This window comes from Amblyomma mixtum, chromosome 3, assembly GCF_055824585.1.
Source record: "Amblyomma mixtum isolate Tamu chromosome 3, ASM5582458v1, whole genome shotgun sequence".
Lineage (NCBI taxonomy): Eukaryota > Metazoa > Arthropoda > Arachnida > Ixodida > Ixodidae > Amblyomma > Amblyomma mixtum.
Genome location: NC_143014.1, coordinates 253,218,526 through 253,235,238, shown reverse-complemented (window position 1 = coordinate 253,235,238; position 16,713 = coordinate 253,218,526). Strand labels below are relative to the sequence as shown.

The following is a 16,713-nucleotide window of genomic DNA, read 5'->3' as shown; positions in this document are numbered from 1 at the left end:
CTCCCTTCCTCTACAAACGGATGACAAGTATCCACTGAGATATGTGAGACAGTTACTGCTTAATTTTCTTTCCTCCAATAGTATTTACATTTTCTTCATTGCGGCCCCTCTTTCTTCTTTCCCTCCCACTTCCTCCCTTCCTCTACAAACGGATGGCGGGTGTCCACCGATATATATGAGAGAGTTACTGCTTAATTTCCTTTCCTCAAATACAGTTTTCATTTTCTTCATTACGACCCCTCTTTCTTCTTTCACTCCCGCTTCCTCCCTTCCTATACGGTGCGTTTCGGGTGTCCACCGAGATGACAGATAATTACTGCGCCATTTCGTTTCCTCAAAAAGCGTTGCGTTCAAAAGGCAAGGCATCGCGCCGAACGGGTGGTGGCGTTCCCGTGGACTCCCTGGCAGCGCTACAACACGCTCTCGCAATCCACTCCTAAAGGCGAAGCTTAAGCGTCATTAAATAGCAGTGAATTAGTATTTAGTCATTAATCAATAATTAGTCATTACTTAGTAATTAGTCAGTAATCTAGTGTGACGTAATTCATTGGTGACGTCACCAGTGAATTACGTCACAAGTGTCACAGAGGCAAAGTGGTGCGGTAAACGCTTTCGCCTCTAGGCACTTTAGACAGTCAAAGTGTCCTCTGAATTTTTGTGGGTTCAGGAATGTAGGAAAGATTTAAGGTATACTATCGGACTTCTAAGAGCAGGGCTCATGAAGTCGCATGGTTTGATTTATTTTCTCTTAAAATTCTCTTCCTAGCTAAATGAAGCGGGCACATACTGTACACAAGCGCAATCATTCTAGATGTTTGGTCAAAAAATGGTGTTCGCAATATTTTACCGCCGTCCTGCACCATGCTGCCCCACACACCCGTCTTGTTGTAGGGAACAAGCTAGAGTAAAATTCCGCTAATTAGGTGTGTGTGTATGTGTGGGGGGGGGGGGTATGTTATGGTAGAAGTTGGCATCATCTTAATGAATCATGCACTTCATATCTCTTCTGATATTGGTCAGTGCTCGGACTCAGTAACTATACCAAGCACCAAGCACCAACGTTACGCTCTGCAAAGCTTGGTCGGCTTCTCTCCGCGCTCGAGGAAGGATCCTGAGTGGAGCAGCAGCTAAGACATAAGGTGCGGCCGTTCGCGGTTGCCACACATCGTCTAGGAAGTCCGCGCGGAGAGCTGGGCATTTTCCCCAACTGTTGGTGCGTCAGGAAGGCGTCGCGCTTGCAACACGCCCAGTTAAACTTGCTGTTTTTCCAAAAACAGAGCGCTGAGATTTCAACGTTATTGAGAAGGCAACGCAAAGCTCACCACAGACTTTCGTTCGCAGAGATATTCAACGTGTTATTGTACATTACTGTAAGTTCAAATTTTAGCCGAAGTGGACACGAGAGTGCATTCAATGTAGCACGAGCGATCATGGCATCTAAAATAATTTTTAGTGGCGTTGCGCAAGACGCTTTTTTTTCTTTTCGTCGTGTTGGTGCCACTGTTTGCAGTGTCGATGAAAAGAAATGCCATATTTGTTTTAAGCCCCAGATTTGTCCTGTTTTTCAGTTAGCGTACTTTTCTACTCACAGTTATATAGCGTCCTTTAATAACAGTTTATTTCAGGAGTTGCTATATGCCGGTGCTATATGCCGGTGACGCTTTTTTACCAGTGGTAAGACGCAAAAATTGTGTCCAGTACGCAAGCTTGTATCTGTAGCTAAAACTTCACTCCAGCATTACCAGGACAGGGTAAATTGGAGACATGGAGCAGGGGCCTTTGTCTACAGTGGATAGTCAGGCTGGTGATGATGATTTTTATTAGAAACAGCACTTCACGTAGGGATCACAATTTCGGAGGCGGCATAATGTCCCAGTTTCATTGCTATTCTGCTTCATATTTTTAATCCCACACTCCTGCTATAGTTGGATGCAACCTAAATCTCCAGTGAAATCCCCCTCGCACCCCCCCCCCCCCCCATGAACACTGCGCACTGTTCCTTGATGACTAGGAAATAGTTAAAACTTGTCTTGCTACTCAATCGAAGATCTAATCGCAAGACACAAGCACGAATGCAGGAATTCCATTACTTCTATCTTGTTTAAGGACAAAGGCATGTTAAGTTGGTGAAAAATTTTGATAATTGGTTTCTTAACAATATCGTATCCCACAGCCTTCCTCAACCTATTTTATTGAGTCGCATGCTACTCAGCCCTTTAGTGTAGTGAGACCGGCTTGGTTTTGTAAGCTAATTGGCCAGCGGGCAGGATAGAATTCTTGGGAGCTTGCACTCACTCGCATTTCAGCTGTTAAAAGCGATATCAAAAGCGAAACTGGAAATTTTCCCAAGCTCCGCTGATTACTTCAGAGCTGTTAGACAAATAAACAAAGGTACCGTCTTTGTCAAAAAGTGACTAGAGTTGCCAACAGCCGGCAGGTTTACATCTCAGCGGTATAGTGGTGTCCTTGCGACTTCCCTAAAGATCAAAAAGCATTTTAAGATGAGGACAGGAGTTCCCCTTACCTTACGGAGACATAGAGCTCGGGGTGTCATTTATACGACTGAGAAGCAAATACCTGGTTACTTTGGCAAAGGAAGTTCGCGGTATATTCTATTGAACGCTGACACGCTTGACTCCGCGGTTTTCATGCCTCGTGTGAGGCGTGTGATATCCTGACTGGTCATTTTCAAATTTCCTTTTGCTTTTGGCTGGCACCTTATGTAAAACGAGTAAGTCTGTTTCGACCAGGTATTTCCCCATGCTGGCTACCGACACCGATGCCTGCCACGTGTTGTGTTCGAAAAACCACTCCACTTAATGTGCGGGCTAGAGAAAAATAACGAATGAGTATTTTCTGCATAAATGCGATCCCAGTAAAGTTCTACCCGCCATCAACTGTATCCTCCAACAAATAGTGCTTTAGTTCAAATGCACGGCTCTGAATTACAGCCTTAGACGCCGCATTAATTTGCAGCGATCGCAGCATGGCCCGAGTTCAAGCCCTGCGATATTCCTTCCGGTATATCAAAGGAGTGCAACTTCGTGATATAGTTGTGTGAGGTAGACCATCGTCGAAAGTACATTACTGAAAGAAAAGATCAGGAAGGATGCTACAGAAGCAAACAGAGAAGCAAAAAAGCGAGAAATTTACAGTAGCACTGACCACAGACTAGTGGCTACTAAAGAGAAGTTTCAGTGCATGTTTCTTGGTAAAAAAATTGATTTAACTAAGATTTTAGTCTTGTGCTTTAAATATCTGAAAATATCACTGTTGTCATGTCTGACCAATTATTCGAAAAACTAGAAAACACAGAAGAGAGATTTTTCTTCTCACCTTAGTCTCATCATCATCATCAATATCATCATCAGCGTGACTACGCCCACTGCAGGGCAAAGGCCTCTCCCATGTCTCTCCAATTAACCATGTCCTTCGCCAGTTGCGGCCACCACATTCCCGCAAATTTCTTGATCTCATGCGCCCATCTAACTTTCTGCCACCCCCTGCTACGCTTGCCTTCTCTTGGAATCCACTCCGTTACCCTTAAGGACCAGCGGTTATCTTGCCTTCGCATTACATGTCCTGCCCAAGCCCACTTCTTCCTCTTGATTTCGACTAGGATGTCATCAACCCACGTTTGTTCTCTCATCCACTCCGCGCGCTTCCGATCTCTTAACATTACACCTATCATTTTCTTTCCTTAGCTCGCTGCGTTGCCCTTAACTTAAGCTGAACCCTCTTTGTTAGCCTCCACGTTTCTGCCCCATAGGTGAGTACCGCTATGATACAGCTGTTTTATACTTTTCACTTGAGGGATATTGGTAAACTGCCGTTCATGATTAGCTTAGTCTACACTTAGATACAAAGCTGCTGAACTAGACAAGTACACATCTACACAGTAGGTTTTTCATTAAATAAGTTTTATTCCATGAAAACCGCAAATAAATGTGTAGTTTCTGAAAAGAGAACAATCGCACAACTGCAGTCAGTACAAAATGTAATTATAGTTCAGTTAAAGAAGAGGGAATGGGGAATAAAAGAAAAACAACTCGAATCATCTAGGTCTGTAGTTGCTGCGAAATGTTTATTTCATTTACTGCTGCGATTGGTTGGCAGGGTAAGGCAGCACCCTGCGGGCTCTAGGCTGCTCCTGACAGCTGCTGTTAACGTTAATTGGCATCCTATTTAGGGAAATTATTGGCATCACGATATGCGTGTTTAGTGGGATTTCGCTTGATTATGCGTCAGTGTCTAAAAGCACCTCATACGAGTGCCTGTAACTGAAGGTTTAAAAAAAAAAGCCTTCATGCGCACACACCAATTAGCCCTAGAAAACAATCCATTGGAAAACAAAAACTGGTTCTTGGTTGTCGCTCCCCCAGATGGCTCCATCAAAACTTCTTTCGGGGCTAGTTGGTGCATTTTTAATAATAAAAAAAAAACAAAATAGCAGCGCTAAAGCATGCAATCACGAAAGAAGAAGGAACAAGCGCTGATGTCTTGTTCCTTCTTCTTTTGCGCTTGCGTGGTTGAGCGCTTGTATTTTTTCTTAGATCCAGCCGGCTCTATGCGTATATGTTTGATAGGCCACGTGCAAGCGATCAAGGCCACGAATTTTAATGAAGATCTCGGGAGTGGGAAATCCTGAGCCATGATGCAATACTAGACCTTTTCGCATAACTCTGCCTCCATGAGCGCTTTTATGCCAATGTTTTAATGTTGCTCCAGTACGGGGCTGAAATGTGCCCCCGTGTTAATCTTGGTGGCAGTTTTTTTCACTGACTTGCTTACTTTCAATATTGCAGTTGCAATGCTGGACGTGCGCCCAGTGAGCTCATGTGCACAAGATGCGCTTGCTTTCCAACAACTTCGATATCATCGTGTGAAGCATGGCACATCCACCTTTGCAAAGTTTATGCAAAGTGTTGAAGCTACCCGCGACGCTCCTGCGAGCTTCCGTACCTCCGGTCACACGTTCAGTTAAAGATACTCTCTTTGATGACAAGCTCCATAAGTGAGAAACTGAGGTAACACTGACGTGAATTCGAGTGTCCAGCTCTCCTTGTTTCGTCGCTATCCGCGTGGTCAGAAGGGCAATTGCTGCGTGTTGCTTACCAGTAGAATTCGAGCGGTGCAAAAATTATGCTTGCAAATTTATTTTGCCTCTCAACAATCCCCTGAACCTCCCGCTGCGTTTTCACCGCGAACGTTCACGGACAAACTTCGGCAATTCTTATGGGTCCTCGGTTAATGTTATACTTCCTCTAGAACAGATTTTGCTCTATAAGTGACATCCACCACCTTAAAAAGGCACGTACGCTTAAAAGAAAAAAAAACACTGAATCGACTGGGCTGGCCAATGAGGCCACTTAAGCTACCACCTTGGTTCATCCCAGACATTACAACAGGCGCTGAAATTCGCCTGTGCCGTAAAATGTCTCGGCCACAAGGCCGGTCATACGTCGCACTGCGTTGCCGTTTTAATTGTTTTTTTTTTACCGATGACCGAACCAAGCGCTTTTCTTTCGAACAAAAAACAAACGAGTAAAAAATGCAGTTGCATCAGGATGAAAAACGCAACCCGAAACAAAATCCGTGAAATATATTGAGAATTCAGAGCAGGTGCGGAGAAGGAGCTCCCAAAAGTATTTTGCGGCACATTTCTCGTGCAGCTGTTAAATGTGGCAATATGTGCCCTGAGGAGGCTGCGTTCCAACGAAACGTTAGCAAACTTTGGTGCGTTGTACACGTCCGCACTCGATTTTATAATTTCGCACTGTTTCACCACTGCGGCGCCTTTTGCAAGCGCCAACTCTTAGTAGCGAAAGTTTAAGCTTTAAAGGCCTCTGACTCGAATCATCGGGAAATTTCAGGCGAACATCGTCTAGAAACTGCGGCTAACCTCTGGTCGAATATGAAGACGCACCTGAGGCTGAAATCGAAGCCGAATGTGAAGCCCAACATTCCTGAAGAATTCCGAAATTGTCCGTCCGAATAATGGCACCGAGCAAAAAAAAAAGAACTTCAGCCTCGAGGGGAATTACTTCTACCGGCGACTCAAACCGACCAGCTTCGAATTTGCCGATGGCGACCAGTCGGCCATATACGCCACTTTTTATTTTCAACAAGGCACACGCTATAGTTACATGATGCAAGTACAAAAACTATTCACAAAGAGACCAAGCAATAACACCAAAACTAGCCTAAGCTCACACAAACATTACCACAAACATTACCCCACAAACATTAACAAAATTTCTTATTGATAATTACTGAGTTGTTTTTTTTTCCTTGTTCTTTACTATGTTCTATTACTGTTATGTTAGTTTTGTGCTATGTAATCTGCCGCGCCTCTTTTCATGTACTTTTGCCCCTCCTGCTTGGACCCATCTTAGGGTGTGCAGTATTCCGTAAATAAATACAGCAAATCATAACAACACACATCGCTTCAACATAGTGCCTGGCTCTGCGTGTCCTAACTGGCAGTCTCTCGCTAATCTTCTTCGTGATCTTCGTCATTTTAATCGATTAGTCCTGCTCTACACTGGTCGTCCATTGTGCCCGGATGAACCACGAGATCGAAAGGCTCGCCATCGTCGCCAATGGCAGCTGTACGCAGCCCGTTGTGCTTCTGGCGGTGCGGGTGGGGCAATTTTATTTTTATTTATCTTTTATTGCCCATTATGCTGCTTGCATGCAGCAGCACACGAATGTGAGAAGGCGGACTCAGAGGCGCAAAGTGTCGCCGTGACCGAAGAATAGCGAGCGAGCGCTATGACACCTTGTGCAGCGAGGGACGCTGAGCGCGCAGCCCAGCGAAAAAAAATTGGATTGGATCGTGGTTTAACAGTGTTAAGCACGGAATATTGGAATATTGTGCTAAAGCCCGTTTTTTTTGCAGGTGGGCAACAGCGTGCCGTATCTCAAAGCCCGAATGAAACGTCCACAGACCCAGGGAGCAAGTCATACGCCCTTCCTTTCCTCACAATCAACGGAGTCTACAACGTTGTCAACGTCACCGCCAATGAACACAATGAACGCTGAAGGCTGAACACAATGAACGCTGAACTCTCTAGTGTCGCGTTTCTGCTCCAACGTTTTCAACGCCTACGCATCTAGCGTACATCTCTCTGTCCACCACCGCCACGTAGCACAAAGCACGACTGAGGTGTCCCCTGATCCAGGGGGCCAGTTACGCACCTTTGCTTTCCTTTCGTGACTCTCTAAGAGCATTCACGTATACCTTTTGATTTTTTGAGGTATTGGAGGTTAGTAACACTTTCGCAGTGAACGCTCCGGATCGTGAACCAGCAAAAATAGTGCTAGACGCCGGGCTGTGTTCAGCTGGAAGAGAAGCGGCTGATGGCGGCAGCTCTTCAAGCCTCGAAAGTAGCCAGTGAGGCTATGCGCACTGCCCGGATCGAAGAATGCGAGTGAGTGATGGCGTCTACTCGTCCAATAAAAGGGTAAAAGGGCGTCTACTCGCCCACCAAGCCAATGGCCATGAGCATTACAAAAGCGCGGCAACCACCATATATCAGTCGAACTAAAATATGTAACGCTTTTCCTGCAAAGCATTTCATGATCGCACCTATACTCTCCACATCGAGACAGACTACAATTTTTTGCGCGTTTTGTCATCTTTAACTGTCTTGATCACGATGTGGGCGTTTAGTGAGATGTTGCTTGATTATGTCTCACTCTTTTTCGTTGACTAATCGGGCACTAAAAAACATTCCAACAAATCTTCAGGAGCACAGGGCGGTTAATTCTGGAACTTATTCTTGTTTTTCGCTCGCACACATATTGCTCCAGGTACGTAATTTTTGACAAGCCACGCCTGCAAGAAGGTCACTGAGTCGGATGAAACTCCTGTCTCAGTGAAATACTGTACCTTTCCAGATAATTGACCCTTCGGTGGAGGTTTTATGCCGATGGTCTATTACTGACCCTGGAATTCCAGTGTGCCTCGTCTTTATTTTGCTCCGCATTACTTTTCTCTTTCACTGAATATATGCTATCGGAGATGAATTGAAAATACCAGTTGGTGTTCAGGAAAGGAAATGAAGCAGTAACTGTCTCACATATAATGTGGAAACATGAACCGCGCCGTAAGGAAAGGTATAAAGAAGGGAGTGAAAGAAGAAAAGAAGAAAGAGGTGCGCAGTGGAGATGTGCGGAATAATTTCGACACCACCTGGGGGTCTTTCATGTGCACTGGCATCGAACAGCACACGGGCGCCTTTTTTTGCGTTTCACCTCTATCGAAACGCGGCCGTCGTGGTAGGGTTCGAACCCGGGTACTGCGGCTCAGTAGACGAGCGTCTTAATCACTGAGCCACCGCAGTGGGTATATCGGAGTTGCAGCCTTCGACATGCTGCCATTCAGTTTATGTCAATTCGGTAAGTTCGCTTTTCCACCACTTTGGTATCACCTTGCTATGCATGTCCCATCTATCTTCTCAGATAAGTTTATGCAAACTAACTAGAAGTAGCCGCGCTTCTCCGAAATCTCTATCATGGTTTATGGTTTATGGGAGATTAACGTCCAAAGCGACTTAGGCTATGAGGGATGCCGTAGTGAAGGGCTCCGGAAATTTCTACCACCGGTAGTTCTTTAACCTGCACTCAGATCGCACAGTATACGGGTCTCTAGAATTTCGCCTCCATCGAAATTCGACAGGCGCGACTGGGATCGAGCCCGCGTCTTTCGTGCCAGTACCCAAGCGTCATAACCACTGAGCCACCGCGGCGTGTGGAAATCTCCCATCACTCTTTCAATTGGGTATATTAGTTTTCGTGACACGCTTTGTCAGTAACTTGTAGTATGGTTTATCGTTTGAAATTAAAATCTAAGCGAACGCAATTGTCAAGATTTCTAGGTCGGTTGCTCCCACTGTGATCGAAATCACCGTTGCAACGTCGTGCTCAGCCGCTACATTTCAGCAGTACACAAAATCAGACTCGATAGTTTAGTTTATTTTATCTTTCTAAAAAAGCCTTTCTCGTCAATGACGCCGGCCATATGGCAGATTTCTTTGAAAGCCCCGGTCAATTGCCTGCCGCTGCGCTTCCGCAGCGGGCATTCAAAGGCAAACCAACAATTTCTTGAATGTCTTCGAATCATTCTTTGAACCCTAGAAAACACTGTCCCCCTGGCATGAGGGCAGCCGCCGCATGCAAAACAGCACTTGCTTGTAATAAGAACAACGTTAGTTAGTCTGGGCTACTCTACCAAGCAGCCTTCTTTTTAGCCACCAGCTTGGTTCAACCGACACATTTCTCCAAGCACTTAAAGGGAACTGCGTCATCCAATGCCACGAGCCTAAGGCCGGTCACTCATCTCAGCGAGTCGCTTTACTATTTTATTTTTTGTCGATATCCGTACCAAGAGCTCTTCTTTCGAGTAAATGCTATCTGGTGATTGATGATTAATTAGTTCTTGGGAAACCTAAGCTCGAAAGGCCATCTGTATCAAAAATGTTGAAAAATCGAAGGAAATACAGGACGAAGGTCGCAAAAATGTTTCACGGCACAATCCGTGAGTGGCTGAAAAATGAGCCACTGTGCGCTGCGCCCCGAGGAGGTTCCGCTTCAACGCGAAATTGGTGAAAATTCAGCACGCTCGTCACATGCGGATTCGGTTCTGTGATTTCGTTTTATTTCGTCACTGCGCCGCGTTCCGCGAGCACGCACTGCTACCAGTGAAATTTAGTGCATGGCTGTCTCCTCTGTAACAGCCTAGATCACGATATACGCGTCTATTCGAAGTTTTGCTTGATTATCCGTCACTGTCTTAAAATGCCTCGTCATACTTTCTCAAAGTGACGTTCAGAATACATATACAGGGTGTTTCATGAACGAACCAACGATTTCAAAAAAGTGGCTCACCGGAACTGGGTGAAACCACCGAAATCTTGTTGTCCGTCGTGTGGGGCTGCTTAGACTTTTTTTTAAATTTTCTCAATTAGTTGATTACCTAAATAAATTATGCAAATTTTCTATCACTTGCTGTAGAGTCGAGTGCGTTCCCTTAAGTTGTAGTGGGGGTTAAGAAATTACTGGTGCAGTTTTTTTTGCATCAAAGTACATTCTACGTTGTCCTTTTTTCTGGCATTTGAAGTAAGCCCACAAAATATATAAAAAAACATCTGACTGCATTCATTTGCATAAATTGTCTGAAAGCACATCTTCGCTGGTGGACGAACGTCGCGCATGTCACTATGGCTAACGTGAGTCCGAATAATTTTTTTAAATTTTAAGTTTATAGAATGTCGTACCAATTAGCCCCGCACCACACTCCTCTGGTTTCCAACGCTCACTCGTTACACCATACTCCGATACGCGGTCGTTGTCGCGCTGACATCGTCGTCTGTCTTGCGGGACAGACCAGTGCGTCAGCCATTCCATCTGCATACCGTCCAGCCCACTGACCAAAGGTTAACGTCGCATCGGCCTAGTGTGACCGGACCATATTATATCGAAAAAAAACTACGTTACTCTCATCGCTTTTGGAGTACCAGTCATTCATATGAGGGCCGACTGCTACTTCGATCACCCGCGAAAGTACTTGGGACAAGAGAGCTCGCTTCGTGCATTGAAGCAGCGATAGCAGACGATGTTGCTCCGTGTATACCCCTGCGAAGTCACGAGAGCATTCAACATGGCGGTCCCTGCCTGGGAGAGGAGTTTCCCGGTCTCAGTTTCGATCGCATTTTTTCGAATATACAGCGCGTCCTAGGCACCCAAATTTTGAAAATGGAATCACAGGCTCTTTAATTAGTTGCTAAAGTGTCAAAACTGCCATATGAAGAATGCCCAAGTCATGGCCCCTTTAAATGACGACAAAGATCGACTTCTAGGTCGAAGCGAGGACGCGCACGACCCAGGCACTTCTTCACGAACCGGAACGCTGTCCCTTCACCCGGCGTGATCTGCGGAACTACTTTAGGAATTCAACTGTGTGCTCCAAAATAAACTAGGCGGTAAGACAAAAAATACAATTTAGCTGGTCAAAGTTAAAGCTGAGTGCCACAAAAAAACTTAAAAAGCAATTATGCGCCGAACTTTGTGAACTTTCTGTAAACTGCTTTTGTTGAGTCTGGTTCCATTCATGGGAGCTGTGCGGAATCGTATCATTAGCGACAGCGTTGAAATTTTCTAATGGAGCTAAACAAACGCACAGTGTGCATGCGATGCTACATGGACCCTTGGAAGGCTTCCGGGACTCATCACCGCTGCTAGGTGAATTCCTGCGCATTGGCTTCGTGTACTCCTTTATCTTTATAGGCCTGCACCCTAGCCTTCACACTCATGCCTAACGCCAGCCCTCTTAAAATGTGAAACTGGAGAACTTGTCATTCCTTCAGACCTTCAGAAAGCTTATGGAACATTTCGCATAAGCTCACTCCAAGAATTCCCAAGCAGACATCATGTTTAACATCATGTGGGCTAACATCCAGTGGGCTAGGAGACAGCGAAAGCGGCAGCATGCTGATCCGCTTCTTATTCTTCACGCAGTTCTGCGCCTGCCTCGCTGGTGCCTTCGTCGGGGCTACAGCGGCGCCTTGCTTCCTTGCGCTACGGACTTCAATTCCATCGCCATCACCAATCCTACACGTGGATGACATCTGTGCGAGCGTGGACTGCCCTACCTTTCCTGTAAAAGACAGCACGGGTGTTACCTCCACTGCGCAACCTGGCCGAGCATCTCCCTTCGACGATGTCATCTTCGATCTACCGGTCATCTTAAAGCCAAGTTCTGTGACGTCACCCACGGATCGTATAAAAGCAATGCCTACACAGCGGTCTGCCAGTGGGCTAGGAGACAGCGAAAGCGGCAGCATGCTGATCCGCTTCTTATTCTTCACGCAGGTACGTTTTCTTGAAAACGCACGTTGCGTCCGCTCTGATGACAGATTTTTGATGCTGTTTCCTCGCCCACACAATCGCGGTTTTCGTTATGTGTCTGTATCGTTGTATTCACAGCTTGTTTACTGCATTGCTAGTGTTCTCTTAAGCGGCGATGTGGAAACTAATCCTGGACCCTCTCACAGCAATCCCGGTTCAAAACCAAGCACACGTTCTACATCTTCTTCCGTTAATGTTCAAGTAGCAAGCACTGATGACGCTTGCTCCACTTCCAATCAGCCAGCTATTAATGAAATGCTTGCCGAATTGCTTGCGGGCCAGAGAAAAATGGCCGAAGATATTGCAGATATAAAGCGTTTCCAGCAGAGAGTGAACTCTCGTTTTGAGGCACTTGAATCACGAGTCTCTGCTCTTGAGTCAAACCCGCCAACCTCGAACGGCGACGCAAGCGACGGGACCATGCAACACCAGTTGAATTCGTTGACTGAGGTTGTTAGCAAGCTTGTTTCAAGAAATGATGAGCTGGAAAACCGTTCTCGCAGAAACAATCTTATATTTCACGGTCTTGCTGAAGAAGATGAAGAAACTAACAAAGCTCTGTTCATTGCGGTGACTAAGGTATTCATCGATAACCTTCAGTTGGATTGTCCTAAAATAGAAAGGTATCATCGGCTAGGTAGAAAGCAGGAAGGGCGCCCTCGTCCTGTCATCGTTAAGCTTCTCGACTTTCGGGAAAAAACTCAAGCGTTAAAAAATGCTCATAGGCTCAAAAATTCAGGCATTAGCTTATCCGAGGATTTCTCTGCTCACGTTCGATTGATCCGGAAAAAAATATGGGATGCAACGCAATGTTATCGTGACAGTGGCTCGAAGGTTCATTTGCGTTATGACCACGTGTTTATTGATAGCGTGCGGTACAACTGGGATGATGTTGATAAAAGTTTGGTCAAAGATTCGAAATCAACGCCCCCAGACACTGCTGCTGCTAATGCTACTGCTGCCAAGTCACCCGCAGATTCTGACTGACGGGACACCGCCGCCAACCTTCGTGTTCTGAACATTAATGCCAGAAGTTTAGTGAACAAGCTTCCAAATTTTATCTCTTTAATCCTAACTCATTCGCCTGATGTCATTGCGGTCACCGAAACGTGGCTACATGATGGTGTAATTGACTCTGAAATAACTCCTCCAGGTTTCGCTGTAATTAGGGCGGACAGGCAGCATGGGAAAGGAGGCGGTGTCGCTCTCTTCATTAAGTCTAGTCTGAAATTTGTTGAAATTTCGGTCCCTGTCGAAATAGAGTCAACTTGGTGCAAACTCTACGTAGGTAACAAATCATTTGTTATCGGTGCGGTGTATCGACCACCAGGCACTTCCATAGACCACGTGCATTCTTTAAGTAACTTCTTGCATTCTCATCATATCAGCAATCCAAATATAATTATCCTAGGAGACTTCAATCTTCCCGGAATTCATTGGCATACATTATCCATTACTGGTCACGACATTGCAATCAGTAATGAACTTGTCAATTTTTCTTTGTCATTTGGATTAAAACAGATACTTGATAAGCCCACGAGGTCTTCGACAATACTGGATCTGGTGTTTTTAAGCTCTTCTCTTTTCGCGACGAATTTTACATGCGAAGTCGTCGAGGGGATATCCGATCACAACGCTGTTCTTGTTTCGATCCCATGTTCTATTCCTTCCTCAAAACTAACTTATTCAACATTTCCGGATTTCAGTAGAGCAGACGACGTGGCTATCCTGGATTTATTAAGTGACGCATTTGAACAGTTTCAGCACCTTAGCTTATCAGGTGACGTGAATTCTTTAGTAACATTTTTCGAAAACATTGTGAAGGTCTGTATTCAGCGTTTTCTTCCATTAAAAACTAAAAAGCAAAACCACAGTATGCCCTGGATAACAAGGGACATACTGCATCTTTCTCGCCGTGTTGCCAGACTACGCGTTTCCAAGCGCAATGGTAACCCTGAAATCTTGCAACAGTTCAGCGACGCTAAAGAAGAACTCCGTGCCAAAGTTCACTCGGGAAAAGATTTTTACTACAGAAATTCCTTGCCGCAAATAATGAAACACAATCCCCGCAAATTTTGGGCATCCATATTGCCACAGAGCACTAGTCCCAATACCTTCATTATTGATGATAAGCCGGTCTGTGACTCATTAGCTATAGCTACTAATTTCAACACATATTTTCAGTCGGTATTTACAAGAGATAACCTTGAAATGATTACTTTTCCTAGCAACTCTCAATGTTCTGTCGAAGATATTTCAATAAGCGTCGAAGGTGTTCTGAACCTCATTCTGAACATAAATGTGAAAAAAAGCAGTGGTCCTGATGATATCCCTAATGTATTTCTGCATCGTTACTCTCTTCGGACCAGCCGCTATTTGACTACCATCTTCCAGAAATCGCTATCATCCGCAACCGTCCCCGTAGCCTGGAAACTTGCAAAAGTTATTCCCCTGTTTAAAGCTGGCAGCACCCAAATCTTGTCCAACTATCGCCCCATTTCGTTAACTTCACACTCATGCAAATTACTAGAACATATCATTCATAAGCACATTACAGAATTTCTTGAAGCTAACAATATCTTGCGCAAATTTCAGCATGGGTTTCGGCGCGGGCTCATTACCATTTCACAACTTGTAGAATTCACGCACGACATTGCTAGTTCCCTCGACACCGGCTCACAAATCGACGCTTTATTTATCGACCTTTCTAAAGCTTTCGACACCGTTCTCCACAGCAAACTTCTTTGTAAACTTAATGCAATACTCAAAAACCCGTTACTGGTAGACTGGATATCAAGCTTTCTTTCTAATCGTACACAGTATGTTTCTTTCAACTCCTGTTCATCTGAAACTGTTAATGTATCATCCGGTGTACCGCAAGGATCCGTGCTCGGGCCACTGTTGTTCTTATTATACATTAATGATTTGCCAGAAAATATTATTTCTAAAATTCGGTTGTATGCAGACGATTGTGTCATATACAGTTCAATTAACACCCCTGAGGATCACGCGCAACTAAATCAGTCATTCGTGTCATTCTGCTCATGGTGTGAAACATGGCAAATGCAAATAAACTTTCGCAAATCTGTATACATGTCATTCTGTAATCGCACAATACCATCTTCTTACACCTACTCATTCAAAGATAACTCTCTGAATCAAGTGTCCGAGTACAAATATTTAGGTCTTCTTTTTTCTTCTAACTTGTCCTGGTCAAAGCATATTAACACAATATCCAATAATGCAATGCGGAGGCTCGGTTATCTAAAACGTACACTAAGTGTTGCCCCACAAGAAACTAAACTGGTAACATACAAAGCTTTAATTCGTCCACTTTTGGAGTATGGGTCAATAATCTGGAATCCTCATAAACAGTCCGATATCAGTAAGCTGGAATCCGTCCAAAGGAAAGCAGTACGGTTTATTTGCCGACGGTATGACAGACATTTTTCACCTTCATCCACTCTTCCTGCCATAGGCCTTTCCCTCCTTTGTACCCGCCGCGACAATGAGTGTTTAAAATATTTTCATGGTATTGTTAATTCATCCCGCTTTGCTTCACTGTCTGAGTATTTGCATTTTTCAGCATCTTCATCTACAAGGAGCTACCACCCTTTGAATGTAACACCCATTCACGCGCGCACTGATATGTACAAATTTAGTTTTTTTCCTCGTGTTATCGAACGATGGAATTCTTTACCCGGTGATATACGCTCCCTGGAACCAAACCTATTTTTCAATGTTGTTGCAAATCTGTGATTAGTCTGTTCCATTTCTGTTCTGTATTTTAATGGTGTTCACTTCTGAATATGTTGTCCCTCTCCGCCTTTTTTTTTTCTTCCCCCCACTCCTGCAATAGCCCCATCGGGGCTGCAGTATATGTAAATAAATAAAATAAATAGACCGCATGGTTTAAGATATAAGCTGCCGATGCGGCTTCTGTACAAAGAAGCTAGTTGGATTGGGCACTGACTTTGGAAACGACACTAAATTTAAAGTGTAATTTATTAACATACGCAGCGGTATCCAACGGAAATATCGCTACCACTGAAGGACGCCTACATGAACCGTGAACCATCCCAAAGCAGCGCGGGTAATCGGCCAAATATAGGAAATGAATGGCCTCACAGTGGTAGTATATAGGACAGGCTTTTGGGAACACATTTCCGATATTGGGACGATTAGTTGTGCTGCTGGGGATATATGCCTTTCGCAGTAGTGAACCATGTCCTCATGAAAGCTGTCGCGAACAACGTTTAGTGCTTCGCTTGTGCGATATGCCACGACCGCTGGATGCGAGCGCTCCTCGGCATCGGGTGGTCATTGGCGATACGAAGGAGTGTAGCTCCTGACCTATTCGCGCAGTGCACTTATCGTGCGTGGCAGCGTCTCCGATCCAGGGAATGAGTCGTTCGGCTTCTATGAAGACAGTGGATGCCATCAGTGGAAGGCGCGTCCAGTAAGCCACTGCCTTCCAGAAAATGCGGTTCGCATTCATGGTTTGGCCGAGAGCATGAATGTAGAGATAAACCCAATTTTATGATTTTTTTAAGCGCTGAATACCCAAGTATTTCCCTTCGATAACAGAAAAAAAGTATTGAGGAGTGAACGATTATAATTTCTTTTTTTGTGTGTTTTCGGGACAAACATACGCCCTTTTTTTTCCGTCACCTCACATCACGAGTTATTACTGATATATATTATAAAGTTCACAGTCAATATTTCACAATGGCCCGGTCCTCCAAACCACCACATTGTCGCTTCGGTATCGAATATTTTTGCGTTTACGGCGGTCTATTTACT

The 16,713-nt window shown here is 44.8% G+C and overlaps 1 protein-coding gene across 1 annotated transcript; it reads left to right on the top strand.

The window, feature by feature from the left end:
• Positions 1-11,793: 11,793 nt before the first annotated feature.
• On the top strand, positions 11,794-12,897 carry LOC149354389 (uncharacterized). Its single transcript, XM_089575973.1, has 2 exons — positions 11,794-11,874; positions 11,989-12,897. Exons 1-2 carry the CDS (start codon positions 11,794-11,796, stop codon positions 12,895-12,897), a joined length of 990 nt encoding a protein of 329 aa, XP_089432099.1.
• The last annotated feature ends 3,816 nt before the right edge of the window (positions 12,898-16,713 follow it).